The following is a 22,677-nucleotide window of genomic DNA, read 5'->3' as shown; positions in this document are numbered from 1 at the left end:
ACAGGAAGCATTTCAAAAGATTTCATGAGTCATTTTGATATTTCATTTCAGAATAGCTTCTGATACAGTCTTATCCGATTAATCCTCTTGTTAGCCAATCAGTGAGCAACAGCTGGCAAACCGTGGCTGACCACGTGAAGACCACCGAGTTCACAGTAACGGACCTTCGGCCCAAAACTGTATACCTGTTCATCATCAGGGCGGTCAATGCTCAAGGACTGGGTGACCCGAGCCCAATGTCTGACCCTGTCCGCACTCAAGGTAAAGACATGAGACTGGCTCCTAACCCTTTTAACACAAGAGCTTTAGCTTCAGTGTTTACATTCTTTGGATTACCATAACTCTTCAATCGTTGACACAATTCTGAAGCAGAGAAAAAGCCATCTTGCACTGATACAGTAGGAAAGTGGTAACAAAATCAATATCATTGCAGCAGATTTTGTCTTGGAGAAAAGCAGCTTTGCATGTTCGTAAAGTGTTGCATTTTGCCACAAATCCAGTATTGTTTTCTCAACACAGGAATCCGCAGATTCACATGGATCGCGTAAGACGGCGGTCACATCTCTCAAAATGCCACAGCGGGGAATTAACTGCAAGTTTTTTAGCAAATTCAGCATGTGACTGCACAACAGTATGCAGTCGCATTTTTACACTCCATGTGGTGACCACAAAGGTTTTTTTAAAAACGCAAATTTTACAAACTGGACGTTTTTTTTGACATCAGTCAGTGGCTGCCCGAGCACATTTCAAGGTTGCACTGTGACGGGGGTGTGGCAGGAAGGCAGCTGCATCATAACTAACTGATAGGAGGGTATCCAAGGTCCCCCAAAATGGTCTGAGGATCGACCCTACCAACCCGTCAGATTGTTGGAAATCCTACAGCGCAGGCATTTTACAAGAGCTATTGACATTGGCCAGAGGCCCGGTGAGGACCGGACGTCACCGTGGGTCCTGCATATTAAAGAGGAGACGGTATTGATGCTGCAAAAAACTCATCATGGCGTTGATAGCACCACAGTGACTCTGAGACTTCTGTATTAATGAATTGGAGTTGATGCTGAGAAGACTACAAAGAAGATAGAACATTGTCCTTGCTGGACTGTTCATAGAAGAAGAGCAACACGCACAAGAAGGGCTAATTATAATGAAAAAAATATAATGTGTGCCACTTTTTATATACCCCCGGACTTCCAGGCGGCTGGTGGACTGTGGCACTTGAAATGAATGACCGCTGTCACCGGGGACATTTACACATCATCCAGTCAGAGCTGCTGTCGGCTGGCGATCCAGCTGCCACTGCCCTGTGGCCGTCCAGCTTTCAGCTAATTTCATAATAGCGTCATCCCTGCCTGACTGACTGCCATTCATGTCCATGCTGAGGATTTTCAAAAAAAAAACGTCGGCATGAAATCTTGAAGATGGGGCGGCCGTGGTGCAGCAGTAGGGCGGTCGACCCATGATCGTAATATTGCAGGTTCGATTCCCGCCTTGCACGCCCATGAGTGGAAGTGTCCTTGGGCAAGACACTGAACCCCACCTTGCCTCTGGTGGGAGGTTGGCGCCAGTGTCCGGCAGCGGAACCGCCACCAGTGTGTGAATGTGCGTGTGTGACTGGGTGAATGGGTCTGTGTCTGTAAAGCGCTTTGGGACTTGTAGGTGGAAAAGCGCTACATAAGTATACGCCATTTACCATTTACCAAGATTCTGCTGATGCCTCCCTATCAGTTACATTTGCGGCCGTAACATAAACGGTCGAAGATTTATGGTATGTCAAAATGTTATTTAGGTGTCGCCAGCGCCAGTGTTATAGGGTTGATTGATAAGTCGTTAAACGCCATTACCGACTGGATTAACGTGACGTTTTCTTTCTCTTCCTCAGACATTAGTCCCACAGGTCAGGGAGTGGACCATCGTCGCGTGCAGAAGGAGTTGGGGGATGTTGTTGTCACCATGCATAATCCTGTAGTTCTCAGCTCCACTTCAGTGCAAGTCACATGGGCTGTGAGTACTTACTGCATTAAAAAAGAAATAAAAGGGATATTACTGTGCTTAGTAGTAATCCTGCTGAAACAAATACTTTCAGAGAATAGCCTAAGCTTGATCAGAAACCTTCTTGTTGGCTTTTTCCCTGTGTGGATTGCCCGGCGTACATTTGGAAGGAATATTGTGTTCATGAACTGAACAGGTGCTTTTGTACCATTTTAGGCTGCTTTGACTTCATGAAAGAATCCAAACGGATGCTTCTGCTGTGGACAAATAGCTCACCATTAAGTGTTGCATCTGTCATTTCGGGGAGCAGAATGCAGACAGCTTTTGTCAGGAGTCTGTTGGCAAAGGTGTCTTTAGCGCTGGCTGCTGCAGACACAATGCGCCTGCTGTTTCGGCGCCATGATGCAGCTCCTGGACAGACATGATGGGGGAGGAAATTGTGTTTGTGGCCAGTCTTAGTGTGCCCACAGACCCCGTTTGATCTGCGTCCATTTAGAGTGAGAGAATTCCCAGCAAAAGTTTCGCTGTTAAAGTGGGTTAAGTTGGCATGACTTTCAAAAAGGCGTTCTTGCCATGAGTCCATCCTGAGAGAACAGTTCCACAAATGTTACTAATCCCACTTTGAGGGTTTGTATATCAATTAACTTTGATTATTTCTAAGGGAATTGGCACAGTGAGTGGCCTAGTTTCCTTCATGTTTGTCTCTGACCTAATCGGGCTTCAGCTTCCAATAACAACAGGGGAAAAAAATGCTTTAATGAAAAATCTGATTTTTGGGGACAGAAATTTACATTTATTCACCTACATTCTAAAAAATAACAAATGTATCAAAAAAGGGAAAACAATTCTATTTGTAATTTCAGATTTTGTCCCTTTGCAGAGAACAAATGTTCTGGAAAAACAGGCCTCTAGAGTCAAAAATTCTAAAATTTGGAAAATGTTCTTAAATAAGCAAAAAGGAAAGTCTGCCAAAGGGGTAAGAAAAATGGTTTGATAAGAACTAAAAAAAAAAAAAGTTGGTCACCAAAAGAACATTTAGAATAACAAAACTATTAATAGAACGGAAAATTGAATTTGAATTCAATTGAATTCAAAAAATTCTGCTAAGAACATGTTTGTTTGTATTGGGTAAATAAAATCGCTTTTCTTGAAATAGAAAATTAAGGGCATTTGTTTTTTGAGAGGTTTTTTTATTAGAGTCTCAATAAACAAACAAACAAACAAAAACAATGTAGGCATCGTTACTTCATCCATTCCCCCTGATGCAAAAATGCCAAAATATCTGAAGCATTCATCCTGATGTGACCAGTCTTGACATCTCGAGACGTCAGTAAAACATAATTTGACCGATTCTAGATATCAGATCATTAACTTTTTATACATTGAAAGCTGTTTCTGCTTGGGCTCAGATTAACAAACCAATTGTTTGGGCAAAATCTGCCCAAAACTTAAAAAGTATTTATCAAAAGTACAATAGGACATAAAGTGAAGCATTGCTTGGACCGTTTCTCTGGTGCTAGTTAATATGAATGACTTGCTGAGCAGATATCGGCCCCCCCACACAGAGTTTAGCCAACAATTTAGCCTAAAAAAAGCATAGGACACCTCCCACAATCCTCCACTCCTTTTTGTGTCTCCTTCCTTCACAGGTGGAGAATCCATCTCAGTTTATTCAAGGCTACCGCGTGCTTTACCGACAAACATCCGGGCTGCCCTCCCCGGGGCCTTGGCAGATCCAAGACCTAAGGGTAGCCTCTGAGAGGGACATAACTCTCTCTGATCTAAAGAAAGGCATCGTCTATGAGATTAAAGTGCGACCATACTTCAACGAGTTCCAGGGTGCAGACAGTGAATCTATGACAACACGCACCATGGAAGAAGGTAAGTGACATATAATTCATATGTCTTGGAAAAATTAATTTTTTCCCCGACTTAATGATGAAAAAAAACCTGAAATATCGTTGTTAATGCATGAGGTTCTTGCATTATGTCTCTCTCGACTTTTATATTTAGTTGCTACCAGTAATGGCTCCTTGGGTAGACAGTAATGGATAATGGCATTTGAAGTGCACCCACCCACTCACGCTTGCTGCTGCACAACCGTATTATTTTGTGTGTGAAAACTAGTCTCTGACACATTGCAGTGAGGGTTCTGTGACAGCCTGAGACCTCTGAGGGACAGTGGGCAGAGGGAGAGGGGAGGGACTGACTCATGCACTTCTCTCAGTCTGCTCTTGTCTGGATCTTATTGCAGTTTTGGGGTCTTTAACCAAGTATCTATTGTAAACCTGCCGCCATACACTCCCAGCCAAATGAGCACACTTAAGCTATGGTCAAACCTCCCTCGGCCACAGGCATTCAAGGGACCAGTTCCAATGAAAAGTCTATGTAAACACTTGGAAATGTGGTCTTTTGAGTTCATGCATAGCTTTGCAAGTTTCTATGACTGTTTTTGTACACTACGTGTTGCACCATTCAACCAAATCGTTGTCGTTCACCTTTCAGCATATCCCTTTAGGAGCAAATCAGGTTTCACTGAGTCACACAGGTGGTTTTGGTAGAGATTTTTTACACCTGATGCTCTTCCTAACTCCACCTCCGGGCTGGGGACTGGTACAGGGAGACCCAGACTTTGGCCCTCTTGTGGCTACATGGTTAGGCAGTAGTGCCAAGGGTCCCACACTGGATGAAGCTCATCACGCCCCCTGGGACTCAAAACCTGATTTCCCATGTGCCAATCCAGCACTTAACCAACTTAGCCGCTTGCGAGCTAAACCAGATCAAACGTTGATAATTGTAGTCCGTGGCCCACCTGAAAAATATTATTTAATTATTTAGCCATTTAGAGTCTTTGGAATGGATTTGAACTCACAAGTTTTGGGGTCTCTAATGAGTGAACTCTCCACCACAAGGCCATTGACACCAAGTCTTTAAGTACTGAAAGAGAGCTGTAAAGGAAAAACCTGGAGCAAGATTTGCACCGCTTCGACATTTCACATCAGCTGTAGGGGGCGGCCATGCGCCAGTAAAGAGTAAAAGAAGAAGCCCCTTCCTTGGTGGTCCAGTGCAAACACAATGGGCTAAACGTACGTTTAGGAACTTCTGTTCAGCGCGTTCAAGAGCGCAATGATGAATTTAACGGAGTTAATGATTTCAAGTGATATAAAGAATTTAGTCGATTTGTAGGCATATGCTTTATGCTATGGTTCTTGAATGCGACTCACATGCTCGGTGTGTCCGCTGCATTAAAGTTTTTGATGGACAGCTGTCCTCGCTTAATGCAGGTTCTTTAAAGCACATCGATCGCCAGGTGTGTGCATAGCTTTCCACCAATGTTCAACGTTTGTAACACAAAACATGCTTCGCCCACCATTTACCTAAAGCCAGAACCTCTGAAATATAAAATATCTAGGCTTCCTGGGTCCAAGCAGGGGACCGACCAGGTGTGAAAATGATCGATGGATCTGCACAGCCGTTAAAGTAAAGAGAAAGAGTCAGAGGGGAAAGCCTTGGGTTTACTCGTCAATACGTCCGTACCCTCACCCACAGCCGTGAGCTGTGGACTGTAAGTGAACGATCACCAATACAGGCAAGGATAATGAGTTTTCTTTTGAGCGTGGCTGAGGTCTACCCTAAAGTCCGGGTTCACAGCTCAGTCTCTGCTCTAATTCAATGAGAGAAGCCAAATTAGGATTTTTTTGGGGGGCAAAAATGCCTGTCAAAAGTCATCCAAGTGAGACATTTTGAGCATTGTGCACACGATCCTGTAAAAATACTAATGAACTTTTTTAACATAACATCCTTTTTCCGTTTAATGAAATTTTCCTACAGAATTCCTCATCTTAGCTTCCCACTGAAACTTCACCGAAAGTTTCCTAAAAAAAATATGATTGGAAGAACCTCCTCCTCGTTGCATCCCTTAGAGACTATTGATATTGCAGCCATTACTCATCCTCAGGTGCCATTTTTTCCAATAACTCATACAGGCAGCCTCCAAAGGTGTCATCCATTTAGGAGTGTTTCCAAAGTCATATTTATTGCTGCAGGTGTTCAAAACAGAAAAAGAAAGCTGTTGGAATTGCCGGGTTAAAGATAAATAAGAAAAAACAGGTTGAATGAAGGAAAAGATGCTCGTCTTAAACTATTCCTTTGGGAGGTCATCTTGCAGCCTGTTTGGCTAAATTTTTTTTATCTATTTTTTTTTTATCTTTGTAGATGTATCTTCATTCTGTGTTTTGGGATTTATTTGGTAAAAACAATGTTCACAAACGTCTCTTTTTTTCTATTACAACACAGAAAATGTGTTGTTTCTGTCTATGCCTGGGTCCTTTTTTTGTGTCTTTATTTAGTTTGAGAATATTTCTTTTGAACAAGGAAAGTTTTAATCTTACACTTTATTAGTTTCTACTGTACAAGTAAAATGATTTAAAGAGCTTATGTCAAACAAAATCTACTTTTAGAGCTTTTATTCCACACAAGAAGAAACCCCAAAGCTGTATTTTGATCCTTTCATGGATTTCTGAACATTCCCCTAAAACCCTGCTTTCTGAGCACCAGCCCCTCCCAATCCAGGAAAACGAGCGGGTTCTCACATTGTGACATCAGAAAGGTGAGAACCGCCCCTTCCAGGAAGAGTCTGCACTGGCGGCACCGCCCCCAGTGTAACGCACACACCCACTTTCTCCACGGAGCTAGCGGTGATCAGCAAAACGTTTTCCATTTATATGCACAGCATTGACATCCATCTTTGCAAGAGTTCGGATTTTGTTTGTTTTCGTGGGTGAAACGCAGACACGCTGTCAAGTTGACGTCATTAACCCTTGTACTATCTTAGATGACCACACCCTTCCATTGACATGTTCTCCCTACCATGACAAAGGTGGATAAAGGTGGAAAGATTTCATGTAATCCATGGACACCAGTGAAGATCACAATTGATTGAAGAAAATAGGTTCAGCGCACTGTCTACTGGGTCTAGATGACCCAACTCCCAATGTTAAAGTGCCTAGGATAGCACAAGGGTTAAATGGGCGCCACCCACACGGAGTGAAAGCCGGTGACTCAGAGATTGAGTCGTCTTATTTCAGGGTAGGAAAACGATCTACAAAACTTATGAATAATTAATTAAATAAATGGTTCTTTAGTGTTCCAAAGGTAATATATACGGATGGAGTTTACTCTGACAGGCTGAAGGTCCCACACTGTAGGTCCTTTAATAAAACTTAGAACAAATTAGGCTTTTTTTGGAAATTTGATTTTTAATCCAAAGAAAATACATTTCAACTTTTGGTTAAAATTTCTTTAGAAAATTTGGTACAAAAAAAGGCACAACTTCAAATAAACTTGCTGTCATCCCGTTTTTATTTTAGATGGGTTAAAGAGGGGATCAGATTAGAATGAAATACTAACTTATGTGGCTCATCTTGCATCCAGCACCCAATTTCTTTCCCAGCACGATGCATCTTTTCACTTCCTGCTCCTCCAATTATTCTCTTCCACATTTATCTGTTCTCACTTTTACCCTGTAATTAGACAGCAGTTTGAGAGGAAGCTGGCTCACTGATCTGTCGTAGCTGTGCTGCAAAAACAAACCCGAAATAATTTATGACAATGTGTTTTTATTGTTTGCACATCAACAGATATTAGACTGAGAATGAGTTTATGTAAGGCAAAAACATGAAAAAGAACTGCAAAATGAAATGAAAAACAACTGTACAGTTACAAAAAATACAAATAAATAACAGAGGCTTTTTTTTGTTAGACAACTCAATCTCTCTCTTTTCAAATCAAAGCCCTCAGAGGTACGGTAAATGTTTTTTTATCAAGCTGGACTTGTCATGACTCCTCAGTGAATTGTCTGTTATCAGACACTATTCAGCCCAGACAGATGGATGGAGATCACAGCCAAATAACTACCCTGTACTTTCAAACAGTTGGGAGTCCAGGCTCCTTAACAATCCAGGACTAACAAATCCAACCTTTTCAATCAACAAGTAGGACTGCGAAATCAAACAGCGAACTTTACAAGCTGTTAAACTGCCGCCAGGGTTCATCATTTCAACACAAATAGAACATTTACGTCTGAAAGTTACCGGATGTCAAATTGGGTTAGTTTAGAATCTTCTCTTTTACTTTTTATATGTTAAAAATTGAAGATGAAACATGATTTTATCTGTTTTCCAAGCATTCCCATCGTCTTTCAATTATGATTATGCCGTCTTAAACCAAAATCCAGAAACCAGTGTCGCTTTCTAGGACAAGCTTTCTGCAAAGCCGAAGTAGTTCAAATTAGCCTCTATTGGCACGGAGCAACCCCGCCCCCCCTTCCCTACCCGTTGCTGTTTAAGAGCGTGTCAAATAGCCACTACGTACATTTTGTGCATATTGCATGGATGAAAATTAGTCATACGTGAATATAAGAGGAAAAACTGAGAAACCATCGAAGACGTATAAATAAACCAAGTAAAGAACACTTAAATCGACATAGAACATGAACCGTGCGTGATTATTAAGCTGTTTATATCCAATTCATTAGTGAATCATGCATTAATTACGTCATTTTAACATATGTGCGCCGTATACACGATTTAAAAGTTATACATCGCTGGTACATACGTGAAAAGTCCATTAGACATATGTGGAAGGGTCGTGGAAAGCCACAAGTTCATGCATCTCGCAAAAATCCTGCGTAATATTTACATATTAATTGCGTATAAACTACGCAAAATACGCGTAAATAACATCATTCTCAACCCACCAAAAATTTCGAACAGCTCAAAACCGAATTCACGCAAAACCTGTCAGCCGAAACCCTCGACAGACATCTGTGCACATCAACAAATGACCAACTCGAGAAACACTTCTGAGTATCATAACGTATCAAGATGTATCACGAAAGACTGAAATTTCATACGTGGAAAGTGTGGAAAATATATACATAGTGGATGTGTGACACAGCCTTCACACTGTCTCCCTCTAGCTTACAGCGCCTTACACCCCCAATCTATCGTTAACGCTGCAACAAAATATTGGAGCCATCCAGTTGTACAGTTTGGAGTGGATCCATCAGAATGGAGTGGAGTAGGGAGCTGGTGGAGTATTTTCACAAATGCGATCAATATCCAGTTGCATTTTCTTCTTTTCCTGATTCACAACAATTAGAATAAAGAAATACTCCTAAACATAACATTGAGCTTCATTTTCTATATGTGTCCTTCATCTTCAGAAAAATGCCCCAGAACATGTTAAAACACCAAAAACACAGTTTTTATTGGAATGTGTTTTTAAAGTGTTAAAACAATTTGTTATAAAACTATTCATTCTAGGAACAAAGACAAGAAAAAAAGACTTTGAGAAAAACTTTTTTTTAAGTCAAAGATTGTTTTAAAAATACACAGTTAAATCAGTATTAGAATTTGTTTACACTGCTCTATGCTTTCTATGCTGTATCCTTCTATGCTTTTTATGTTTGCGTTTTCTCAACGCTGCTTTGAGACACTTACGGAAATTAAGGGGGGAAAAAAAACAGATAATGGTTCCTGACTTCTTACAAACAAACCTTTAACTGACTGTAAAGGATCCATCTTTTTTGCTGAAGCAGCTTCACTGAAAGAATCTCCGGGAAGGAAAAAGTAAAGATTACTTCCAGGATGGTGCATTTGAAGATTGCAAGTGTATAATGCACAAGTCCAATCTCTTTTATGGGATGATCACAATGTGTGGAGCCACAAAATGTAAAAAAAAAAAATGACTGTGATGGCTGTTTGTTTTTCTTTTTTTCTTTCTACTTTAAGCTTTTTTACTAAATGCATGCACATTATTAAATAAATAAAAGAGATATGATACATGATTTATTGTCTTTGCCACACTCTAAGGAACAGGAAAGCATAAAAAATTGTGTAAAATCAAAACTATTATATATGCAGCACATTTCTTTTTCTGTTCTTAAAATAAGTTTTCTGCACTTAAAAATGCTCTAGAAATGACAGAGGTCCATTATCTTTGGAATGTTTGTCTTTGCCTGTTTTGTTTCTCCCTACACATTTATGATTATGATTTGATTTGACGCCGGATTGCCTCAGAAATTATAAGGATGACAAGCACATCAAAAGGCTCCTGCTTGTCCTCTGATTTAGGCTTTACATTAGTTGTAAAGCAATTGGCTTTCCTCTGCTGTACATCTGCAGCACTTTGTTTGAAATGATTTGAAATGATTTGTGTTCATGCCTTGGCCTGTGCCACCATAAACATTTACAAGTGTTGCACATTTATAAAAGAAGCTGAGATGAGGTGATTTTTACAGAGCAAGTAAGTAGCCTAAAATAGAGAAGGAACACTCGTGTTTAGAGGAACATCACTACAAAGTAGTAATGTTTACTTGTGAGAAATCTCATAAGACATCAAAATCTAGAAACAAGGAGTTCCAGACAAGAATTAAAAAAGATAAAATAAGCTTTCGAGTGGACTGATATTTCAAAATACTTCAAGTTAATGTTATGCAGCCCAATGCTAGGTTTTTTGTTGCTAGTACCAAACAAATAGTTCAATCTTTTTTGACTTTTTATAAACCTAATTATAGTCTAGTTTGATTATAATGACACAAAACAGTGTAAAAAGAGGAAACGACTAACTTTAGGAAAAAAAGTGAACAAACTGAAAATATGATAAATCCTCATAAAATCTAAAAGTAGCACTTACTATCAGAGCATAATTTTGTTTTTTTTGTTTTTAAAATAATGAAAACAAATGTACAGAATGAGTGTGACAAGGCCTTTATCCAGACCCCCCCCCCCCACACACACTACTAAAATGGATTATTGGACTGTAGTCCTAACCTGGGAAAAATTTGTTTTTTAACCACAAACAAACAAAATTCATAACAAATCAACAATAACAAATACATACATAGAACCAAGGGAATTTTTACCCGTACAAAGATTCCTGCCTGTCTAGTTTTCAAATTGGGGACGGATGGATGAGTGTAGGTCCACCACTCTGCTTCCAGGATGGCTGTATAGCCTCCTTTTGAATGGTGGGGTCCAACAATTGCTTTCAAACTTCAAACCTGGTCAAAGAACTTGCATGTCTAAAAAACAAGGCTTGAATTTTTTGCACATCTTAAATAGTTTGCCGTGTAGCATAGTGTGCTGCAACAACAGCAGGGCCTGTAATTCAGTAATAATGTTTGGTCGCAGTCCCAAAACCTTCTACTAGAATACAGCTCAATTTAAATTCAATACACTGACCTTAATGGCTGTAGTTTGGGCCTCATCAAAGCAGTCACTGACCTTTGTGGCATGGAAAATAAATGAGGACATTTGTTCGAGATTTGTTTTATCCTTTGGTTAGCACCGATCACTCACAACTCTGTATTGATTTGCAGGAACCTCTCCCCCTGACGGGTCACGCGAACCCAAACCGCACCCATCAAGCCCTCCCCTCTAATAAAGCCGCACGATTCTGTCTCTATATCCGCATGTCTCCCCTGAAGTTTATTTATGTCCATCTTTCGTGTATTATTAAGCCATTTCGGTAGCCGGACAGTCAACTTTTGTGCAGTTGGTATCTGTCTCATCATTATAACACTACCTAAGAAGCAGAATATATTCCTCCATTGGGTTTAATATTATGCTAAGTACAACAACAATAGATCTCATTTGGCAGACGGGACGTCTTTGTGATGCCGTCTGCTGAAATCTTTGGGAATGTTGCCATATTTGTTTAAGGCCTCTCTTTTAAACTAAATTATTCAGGCTGGTTCTTTTATCTTTCTAACTAAAAGGAGGTCTGTTGTTTTGCTGCCTGCTTGTGTTCATTAGGTGAGCCAGATGCCGGGCTCTCCATATGGTCGCGCAACATTAGATCACATCTCATAGTCTTGATGGTTAGAGCGGTGTGAGGCTCACTCCTGCCTCCTTGAAGAGATCTGCATAGTCTAGCTGTTCTTAAAATATCAAGTCAATCTGGAGAATTGGATTCACAGCTTTAGTTTGGGCAATAATGTTTCTTTATATGATTATTATTATATATACACTCATTGGCCACTATATTAGGCACACCTGTTCAACTGCTCGTTCAGGCAAATTTGAAATCAGCCAATCACATGGCAGCATCTCAATGCATTTAGGCATGTAGACATGGTCGAGACTTTCTGCTGCAGTTCAAACTGAGCATCAGACTGGGGAAGAAAGGTGATTGAAGGGACTTTGAAAGAGGCATGGTTGTTGCTGTCAGACAGACTGGTCTGAGTATTTCAGAAACTGCTGATTTGCTGGGATTTTCACCCACAACAATCTCTAAAGTTTACAGGAAATGGTCTGAAAAAGAGAAAATATCCAGTGAGCGGCAGTTCTGTAGGTGGAAATGTCTTGTGGACGCCATAAGTCAGAGGAGAATGGCCAGACTGTTTCCAGCTGATAGAAAGGCAACAGGAACTCAAATAACCACTGGTTACAACCGAGGTCTGCAGAGAAGCACAACACGTCCAGCGTTGAGGCAGTTAGGCAACAGCAGCAGAAGACAACACCGGGCACCGCCCCTGTCAGCTAAGAACAGGAAACTGAGGCCACAATTCACACACACTCATCAAAATTGGACAAAAGATTAGAAAAACATCGTCTGGTCTGATGAGTCTCCATTTCTGTTGCAACATTCGGATGGTAGGGTCAGAATTTGGCATCAACAACATGAAAGCATGGATCCATCCTGCCTTGTCTCAATGGTGCAAGCTGGCGGTGGTGGTATAATAATGTGGGGGATATTATTTAGACACACTTTGGGCCTCTCATTACCAGGTGAACATGGTTACAACGCCACAGCCTAAGTATTGTTGCTGACTATAGTCCATCCCTTTCTGACCACAGTGGACCATCTTCTGATGGCTACTTCCAGCGGAATAAGGCACCATGTCATAAAGCTGGAATCATCTCAGACTGGTTTTTTGAACATGACAATGAGTTCACTGGACTCAAATGACCTCCACAATCACCAGATCTCAACCCAATAGATCACCTTTGGGATGTGGTGGAACGGGAGATTGGCGTCATATACCACCGACAAATCAGCAGCAACTGTGTGATGATGTCATTTCATTATTAACCAAAATTTCTGAGGTATGACTCTAGTACGTTGTTGAATCTGTGCCACCAAGGATTGAGGCAGTTCTGAAGGCAAAGGGGGTCCAGCCTGGTACTAGCAAGGTGTAGGTAATAAAGTGACCAATGAGTGTTAACCTCTTTATGTTTGAATCTTCTAACTCAGTCATACCTTCTTTTACCATTTTTTTTATTCTTCTAGTGAATGAACAAAGACAGTTTGTGCCTAAAAAGGTCTGTTTGCCCTCCTGTTGCCCACTGTCTCTTTCGATCTGCCAGGTTATCATCAAATTGGTGCATTTAAAAGATTTCTCATCAAAGACAAAGTTTGAATTTGGCACCTCAAGGCTCAACATTTGAGGCGATAAACCAGATGATTTTTTTTTTTCTTGGCACAAAACTTTCATGCACATCCAAACTTGCTGATCTTCTGGGAATCGCTGTCATCTGTGCAATTAGTAAGGAGCAGTTTGGACTTCAAATCCTTGACCTGAGTAACACAGGATGCCATTAAGATATTGGATTCTCATACTTAGAGAGATGAGGCGCCCCTGAATTCCTGCTGCCAGGCAGACTGCGAAAGCACGTTTTTGCAGGGCTTTCCGAGACAATATGAGTTGCGATAGAGAGACACCTCCTTCTTTGACAGGTTGAAATAAATTAACTCGTTTTAACTATGCACGGCTTATTGAGTTATTGTGCTAATTTCTTCTGAGGTAGACTTTTTTTCCCCCCATCATTTTAATCTCTTGACCCCTCAGCTCCCAGTGCGCCTCCGCAGCAAGTGACAGTGTTGACAGTGGGAAGCCACAACAGCACATCCATTAGCGTGTCGTGGGATCCTCCCCCCCCTGAGCAACAAAACGGCATCATCCAGGAGTACAAGGTAGATGAACTCCACCTCCAAGGCTGCTTTTTTCTTTTGCCTCCTCATGCATTATACAACTTTACACTTACACTTTCCGCTGCTTTTGTCTCTGTCAGATTTGGTGTCTGGCCAACGATACCCGCTTTCACGTCAATAAATCTGTGGATGCAACCATCCGTTCAGTGGTAGTCGGGGGTTTGCAGACCGGGGTGCATTACAGCGTGGAGGTGGCTGCGAGCACCAGCGCCGGGGTGGGGGCCAAGAGCAAACCCCAGCTCATCATTTTGGGTAATCCACTCACACACTCGAAAGCCGGGATCAAATACCTGAAAAACGGGTCCATATAGCACATCAGGGGTCTGCGAGATGATTTATCAATTTATCACACCAAAAGAAAGAAGACTGCGCTCTACAGCGTAGACATCTGTGGAGAAATCAATAGTGATTCATTAAGTGTAGTGGCTGGTAACACTGTGCCAAGTACTGTTAGCCATATCAATAATCCTCTTCAATATGTGAGCAGCTGGTGCTAACCTAGCAGAGACAGAGTTTTTGTTGGAGCTTATCAGCCCGTCGCATCTTATGAAATAGCCAAAGGATGCTCACAGTATATGAGCCCAGAATCAATATGGCAGCCCGGGCCAGATGCTGTTCATCTGTGACTTTTGACTGATATATAATAACCTTAACGCACAGAGGAGGGAAAACAGGCCTGTGGACTGAACCTTAATGACGACGGGGGGGTCGTTGAGGGAGGGTGGGGGGGTTGGTGTTGTTCCTGCTGCAGACTGTGAATCTAATTTCACAGCACAGTAGCCACAACAAAAAAAATCAAACTCTGTCAGAGCTGCTCTGTCAATCTCGTGTCTTGCAGCTCAAGTTGATAAGAGCACTGCTGAATTGATTAACTCTATATGGGAGGCACTGATGCTGTTTATTTATTTTATTTTTTTATATCTGCTTTTCTTTCTGTTTCCTGTCAGCTTTCCTTGTCGTTTGGGTGTCCCAATGCCAAAAGCACTCTTTTCTACCTTTTAAATAAACCTTTATGTTAATGTGACTATGCTAACTTGGAAACATTAAAAAAAAAAAACACAGTCAGACAATGCTCTGCGTTAGCCACATAAGCATTTTCACAGTAACATCCAACCTAATTAGTAACACGTAAAAAAACAGACTGATACCGCTAAAACCAACAATACTGTAACGACGCTAACTCCCAACCTAGTTAGTAACGTAAAAAAACAGGCTGATACCGCTAAGACAAACGTTACTGTAATTACGCTAACTCCCAACCTAGTTAGTAACATGTAAAAGAACAGACTGATACCACTAAAACAAACAATACTGTAACGACGCTAACTCCCAACCTAGTTAGTAACGTAAAAAAGTACAGTGCGACATCACTACACATTGGCCGCAGTAGTTTATTCACAAGAACACCCAACCTTGTTAGTAACACTTAAAAAAATAGACTAACAATGCTAAAGCAAACAGTATCATGACTATGCTAACTCCCAACCTTGTTAAAAAACATATTTACAATAAACCTTGTCTGAGATTCATAAAAAAAGACAAACATTTTGACAGCGCCACATACTTCTCAAAGTCACTTCAACAACATTAAGCACAACCAGAATTGATCTAAATATAAGGCGCTCTGTCATTTTATGAGAAAATTAAAGCTTTATAGTGGAGAAAATACAGGAGTTTTAGTTGTCCTGATGCCTTCCTGAGAAGTGAGGACCTTCACAGTGAATGTGCTTTTTATTTTCTAATATAACACAACACTTGACATTTGGCCTCCATGCTTCTCCCTTTTGGTTGTAGTGAAATTTACAATCCCATGTTTTATTTACATCCATCCTGTGTGTGCGGTGCCTCCAGGTGCAGAACTGAAGGATGTGATGACCGGATCAGAGAGCAACAATAGCATCTCAGACGTGGTGAAGCAGCCAGCCTTCATCGCTGGTCTGGGAGGGGCCTGCTGGATTGTTCTCATGGGCTTCAGTGCCTGGCTGTACTGGAGGAGAAAAAAGAGGAAGGGACTAAGCAACTATGCAGGTAAAAAATAAAAATAAATAAAGGACATAAATCAATCCATATGGGTCTGAATCAACAGAGGATCTCAAAGCGCAGTGGGTCGCTCTGATGTCGTCACAGATGTGACTCCATTTGAGGCATATGAAATGCAGAGCAAAGGAAAAAATATAGAGGAGGGATGGAAATAGGCTCTATTTACTTTAATTCAGTGTGCAGTGATGTGCGTCGGCTGTGGCGAGTTCCATCAGCACCACACCTCAGCACTCTAATGCATTCAAGGGGGATAAGTAATTTAACATCCCCTGCAATTACTAGACCGTGCCTGGTGTTGTTTGCTCATTAACATGAGGTGCGCCTTCAGTTAGTAATTTTGACGTGTCTCAAGGCAGACCTGTGATGGTATACATTTATGATATTAATATTACAAAATGTATTGGGGGTGACAATCTTATTTTTTAAAAATATGTATTGATTTTGAGTATTATTGATAAATACATTTTGGAGGTTGCTCACTTATCTTTATACTTAAAGAAGGCTGTACAGATAATTCAGGTCTAAATTGTAAACAGTTTTTCTTCGATTGTATTATTATTTTTTGATAAATACGTTAAAAACTTTTTTTTATAGATGTCTGACATATGGATGCACATTTATGACCAGAAATATACATAGATATACATTACTATGATTCCAACTGAAGAAGCAAAACACCAGGTGAAGAACAAAAACATAACACTCACACCATTCCATATTAACAAAGCCACCAGCAGCAAGAAAAAGGGAAAAAACATTGTCTAAAATCATTAATTATCATCGGTTTCAAATGGATAACAGCTCCAGAGTTTAGAAATAATCAGTAAAATGTTTCGCAATCAGAGGACAGAGGTGCACATTTGCACTGAGAACAGTACCGGTGGTCAAAATAGTAAAGTAACTACTTTTTCTTTCTGTTTTTATGCACTTTTTTCTTTTAGATCGCTCTTTCTTTTTTCTTGATCATCTGTTTGTAGAGTGAGAGCCTTGTTTTCCTGCTTTGTTTTGTCTTTTTTTTTTGTTTGTTCTCCACTTTCTTTCTTTTTTAAGTCTGAATTTTGTTTAGTTCTACTCTTATACCAGTTGAGTTTACCAAATGTGCTTAGTTATTCTTTAAATTCCAAATCTAATCATCTTTTTAACAATTTTAGAAATGGTTCCCAGTGGTCTTTCAATTATGGTTACATAGTTTTTGGCCAAAATCCAAAAACCTGTGTCCTTTACTGGGACATAATTTCTGTAGAACCGCAGTAGTTGATTGGAAATTTGTCTTTTCAGTTGTGGGCGGGACTGTTGGCATTGAGGAAGCCTGCCCTGCTTCCCATCATCCATCTGCTAACAGCCCTCCTAACCCCAAACTAACATTACCGCTGCAACAAAAAACACCAAAAGTACCATTCACATCAGAGTGGATCTTTAACTTCCTTTCATTTCACCACTAGTTTCCTCCTTCTCCTGGTTTCATCACTAATATTTTTAGAAATTCAATGTATTCTTAAACTATTTAGTCATCTGTGTGTGTTGGTTTTCTTTCATCTTTTGCAGCTGCTGAACCTCTTTTTTCCTATTTTAACTTAAACTGTTTGTTTTTCACTTTGATAACTACCCTCTCCTGCTGTGTTGTTGCTTTTTCCCACATAATCATCTGCCTCACAGAGCATAGGACATACTTTTTATTTCTTTATTTTTGTGGTAGTAAATAATAGAACAATCAGCAAGCACCAGGCAAGGTAAATCGGCACCGGGTGATTGGTTTAAATATCACTCTGCTTTCATACTGTTCTTAAAAAAGAAGCTCCCACCAAAAAAAAAAAAGAAAAGAACAAAAGCAAGGATATTTGTGCTTCACAGGAGAAGGGACTGCACTTTTACAAGATGTTTTGATGACAAAACAGATTTATATGGTTAATAGACAACGGTACAGCTATCTCTGTCTGATCATAGTTATTATTCACCATTTTGTCCTAAAAGTCATGGACCAAAATTTAAAAATGATCATTACAAGAAAGTTTTAGACTGTCTAACACAGGGGTGTCCATATATTTTGCATAGAAGGTCAGATTTGGTTAGGTGGAAATGTCTGAGGGCCAACCATTTGGCATTCTTTGAACTATTTTAATTTAAATGAACAAACATTTTATTGCAATAACATACTTTTAATTTTTCCCCATAGAACAAATACATCTAAATATGTTTTAACCAAAATCCCTGTTGATTTTTTTTCCCCCAGTTAGCTTGTCATAGATAGCATGTCTCCTCTGGAAATGCCTTTATGGTGAATATGAAAACATTATCAAGAAATTGCACACAGTTTTTAGAAATTTCTGGAGGCCGGGTATTATTGATTCTATCAAATTAGAACGCGGGCCACATTTGGCCACACTTTGGACATGCCTGGTCTAACAGTATTGGAGGAATAAAAGGCCTCATATAATGAAGATTCAAATTAGCTCCAGTTTTAGATTTTTTCAAGAAAGGCGTCAATTAAATTCCTGTTTCTAATGGTCCAATAGTGTTTGAGCCTTTAGGATACTTTGAAAATGTAGTGAGAAGATACTTTTACGTTAGCCCTTTTTTTTAAACTTTCTCGTCATGCCCTCATCTCCTTTCTCTGCAGTTCAGTCCTTCACCTTCACTCGAGCAGGTATGTCTGCACATTTATTTTGTGAAATAGCGTTTTTAGTTTTTTTCATGACTCCTATAGTCTGCATTTCCTCATAGATTGAAATGGACTTAAACTCTGTTTTTGCTTCCCTCCTTTGGCATCAAGTTACCTTCCAAAGAGATAGAGGACTGATCCGAAATGGAAGGTGAGTTTCTAGCATTACAAACCCTGCAGCTAAAGTGTTCCTGCTGACATTTTGGCATGTCACAGTGTAGTGCACACATACCGCCTGCACCATCCCATTGTAGTACCTGAAAGGAAGAGTTCTCTCGTGATGAATGGAATCTGCACACCCGTTCCCCCTGCTTAGTTGTACTGTATCACGGTATGATTTGCACTTGTGCTCCCTTGATGAAATCATTAATCACTCCTTTGAAGTAAGTACCGACAATTAATGCAGGTGGGCAGGTGTTTTGTTCTCCGTCTTTCTTTATTTGAGGTCACCGATCAAGGAGGGAGAGGTGATGAATGTGCGCTTTTAAAGGACTTTGTGTGGAGCCGACAGTCACGGGTCATACAGTACAGAACGTCAGGATGGAATAGCAAAGACTTGGACATAATAACCTCCTTAGTGGTTAAGAACATTTCTGCTATGTCAAAGTGTTTCAAAAATGCCCTAGTATGTCCTGTTTCGCAGTGGTCCCCAACCTTTTTCAGGACGTCAGACAATATTTACACAGACCAGCCTGGACGTGCCTGAAATTGACGTCTGATTTATTCTATTTTTTGTTTGTAGGAACCATTAAATAGTACCATCCAAATAGATTTACCCATAACCCATTACTGGCAAAGTGAAAGCTACAAAAAATTGGACATCCAACTTTAATGGTGTGATAGATAACTACAAACAGAAATGGTCACTAAACCTGGTATTTTCCAATTATAATCATAAAGGTGAATCGGGTGAGACACTGTATTAGCAGCATCCTCGCAATAATAGACAGCCAGTTGCTGAATATTATGCATTATTCTTATGGTGTGTGGGAACAATTGTCATAATAAATCCATATTCCAGAGAAAGAAACCTGGTCTTTGTCTGTTAAATACTGCTTTCTTTTGTTTGTCTTTTGTTTATTTTGAAGTCGAGGGCTCTTCTGTGTCCTTACTGTTTGTTCTTTTTTTGTCTGCGAAAGGATACTTTCCAAAAATGTTTGTTTTTTGTTACCTTTGCTACCTCAGGGATTTTCAATTTAGCGGTTAGCGTAGCTGCTTTTAAAAAAAGTAGTTGATTTCTTTTCGACACGAGCAACCTCACATCCGTCAAAAATTGAGTCGGATGTGGTGGAAAGAATCCACTAGTTAAAAAAAAAAAGGAGTCATACTATAAAGAAAGAGGCGTGGTACCAGAATCAAATCAAATCAAATCAAGCTTCATTTACAGTAGTTAAAAAATGATTGCCATACTTTGAGCAGCTATAAGTTCTTTTAAGTTAAAAACAAACAAACAAAATAAACAAATGTAAGTAAAACAAACCTGCTTTGTCTCCCCCTCCCCTCCCTGGACACATACATCCCATGACCCCAACCTCCAGGTTGCAGCCTATTTTTTTTTGTGAATATATAAATTTGTCCCGAATGTGCACAACATTTGTTAAAAAACAAGTTTTTTGTTTTTTCTTTTTAATTAAAAAAAATAAAGAATGGTGTTGTTTGGGTTTTTCTAATCCACTCTCAATGTGTGCATCCACTTATGTCATTTAAAATGGAAAATATTGACATATTTGTTTGAATGCCTTGGAGCCAGCACTGTGTCGGCTGCGAACAGCCTCTTGGCTCTTGACGCGCTGAGCTCAATACAAAATTCACTGCACATTAAACATGCAAACAGACCGTGTTCACCGGATGTGCAGACATTAGAATGCCTCGCCATTTTTACAGCAGCTGATATGAAGAGGCTGTAAATTGCCTATTTTCCCTCCTTGAATGACTGCCCACAACTTGCCTACCTTGAAGACAAAGCATGCATTCATGACTGTTACATTTCACAGAGACAAAACGACATGGTGGCTTTCCGAAACCACCTAATAGGCTTTTGCTTTCTCTGTTGCTATGGAGACAGCACTCCAGCGTAGCTGATCTGCCAGAGGCGGTTCATGATTCTCAATTTAAAATGTAAATTTCTGTTGTGCTAAGGCTCTAAAGTGGATTTAGTGTGTGTTTAGGCCTGCCTTCCTTCTCCGGGGAGAGCTAGGAACCGTAGAGTTGGGAGGGCCACAAGTCTGATTTATAGACTTGCCATTTTATGTCTCTCTGTTGCTTTATTGTTTCTTGTGTGCTTGGGCTGCACAGGCGAGAATATGCTGAATGAGTTTTCACATCAATATGTTGTTGATGCAGCAGGGAGCAAACAAGCACTACCATTACAGAGGAGACTGAATGTCTAACAATGTCCCTTCCCTGTCTGCCACCCACTCATCCCTTTGTCTTCCTCCTGCAGCCGTCCGGGGCTGCTGAAAGCGGGCGATCCAGGCCTCCCCTGGTTGGCGGACTCCTGGCCGTCAACAAGCCTCCCAGCAAACGGGGGCATGGGGAGTCCGAAGGGCGGCAGCAACTTCGGACGAGGAGGTAAGACTCGTAAACAAGGAGGTGGCGATGAGTCCAGTTTTAGCAACGCCTGGTAGGACAGTTTTGACGTTCATCCTGTGGGAAGCCCTGTGACAGCACGTCACACATAAGCACGCACACACACAGAGCTCAGCCCATGCAAGCAAATTAAAGGAGCCTCTGAGGGCTGTACTTTACTAATTTGATTAGACAAGTATGGTATTTGCTTTGAATTGTGATGCTTAGATGTATTTCTGGCCCTCTGTCCGTCACACCCTGCAGTTGTGCATTTCCCAAGATTATATTGGTGCAACAATCTAGTTTTTAAAGGATTGTTTTCTATAGTTTTATCTTTTAAAGCCATGAGGGGAAGGCTTTTTATGAGGGAGATGGTAGAGGTGAAGGTTAGCGCTGTTGGAATATTCCATTTAATGGACCTTTCACTGGGCTCCCACTGAGTGTTCAGGCTAATTACTGGTGTTGCTAATCACTTTCATTTAAATCAAGTTCATTCTCAACCTGTATTTGGCTAATGCAGAATGCCAGAGCAGCAGGGTGCGCTAATGACCTTAAAGATCGTTAGCTTCATGTCAACTGGCCGCTCTGTGTTGCCGTTACCACGTTCCCCTCTCTTTTTGCCTTTGCCCCAGATGTTTTACCGTCTGCAGCAGTGGAGAAAACGGGCACCATGCTGTCTGATGGTGCCATCTACAGCAGTATTGATTTCATGGGGAAGGGAGGCTACAGCAGTCCAGCGCGAGGCAGTCAGCCCACCCCCTACGCCACCACTCAGATCCTGCAATCCAACAGTTTCCACGAGCTGGCTGTGGATAGGCCAGATGCCCGCTGGAAGGCTTCTCTCCAAGCCCAGCAGGAAATGGCAAACATGGGCTACTCGCTTACCGACAGGCGCCCCGGTGGGGGTATGAGCAATGTTAAAAAATCCTATCTGTGCTGTTGTATTGAACTTTCTCTGTGAAAATTCAAAAAAATCATACCTGTGCAACTGTATTTCCTAAAACAACTGCAACCTAACGTCAGGCGAAAAAAAAAGCAAGAGAAATGTATTTACATATTCACTAAAATGGACCCTTAGGCCAATGTTCTTAATTACTCTTCTGTCTTCATCACAATTCTACCCTGAGAGCTTATCTAGCCTAGAAATGTCACGCAATCATGACGCATTTCTTTGTCTTAATTTGATTAGCGATGGCAGAAAATCCCTCAGTGTTCCGAGTTATTTATTTATTTATCTTGTATACATTTTGTAAAGTCAAGGAGGCATATCTGTCTGCACTTTTGTACTTTGGCCCTATAGACTCCATGCTCAGCTAAATGTCAGGCTTTCCACAGATAAAGCCCCAGCAAGGCGGGAAGCTGTAGGGAGGCAACTTACACCGGTTGGTCACAGGGTTTGATGCCTCTTTAAGAAATGTCAACAT

General features: G+C 40.7%; 1 protein-coding gene across 3 annotated transcripts in view; it reads left to right on the top strand.

Annotated features, from left to right (window-relative positions):
* Window positions 1–22,677, top strand: part of LOC101156842 (roundabout homolog 2) — a 125,517-nt gene that overhangs the window by 94,586 nt on the left and 8,254 nt on the right. For all 3 annotated transcript variants that reach the window (XM_023962381.2, XM_023962382.2, XM_023962380.2), the window contains 10 exons: window positions 95–261; window positions 1,880–2,001; window positions 3,639–3,870; window positions 13,844–13,968; window positions 14,067–14,238; window positions 15,838–16,014; window positions 18,644–18,670; window positions 18,797–18,836; window positions 21,129–21,256; window positions 21,886–22,158. In XM_023962381.2, coding sequence (XP_023818149.1) covers window positions 95–261; window positions 1,880–2,001; window positions 3,639–3,870; window positions 13,844–13,968; window positions 14,067–14,238; window positions 15,838–16,014; window positions 18,644–18,670; window positions 18,797–18,836; window positions 21,129–21,256; window positions 21,886–22,158 — 1,463 coding nt within the window. The remainder of the gene's footprint in view (window positions 1–94; window positions 262–1,879; window positions 2,002–3,638; window positions 3,871–13,843; window positions 13,969–14,066; window positions 14,239–15,837; window positions 16,015–18,643; window positions 18,671–18,796; window positions 18,837–21,128; window positions 21,257–21,885; window positions 22,159–22,677) is intronic.

The sequence above is a fragment of the Oryzias latipes genome, chromosome 14, assembly GCF_053564925.1.
Source record: "Oryzias latipes strain Hd-rR chromosome 14, Olatipes_Hd-rR_3.1".
NCBI lineage: Eukaryota > Metazoa > Chordata > Actinopteri > Beloniformes > Adrianichthyidae > Oryzias > Oryzias latipes.
Note: the sequence above shows the minus strand (reverse complement) of the source record. Positions and strands in the feature narration are given on the sequence as shown.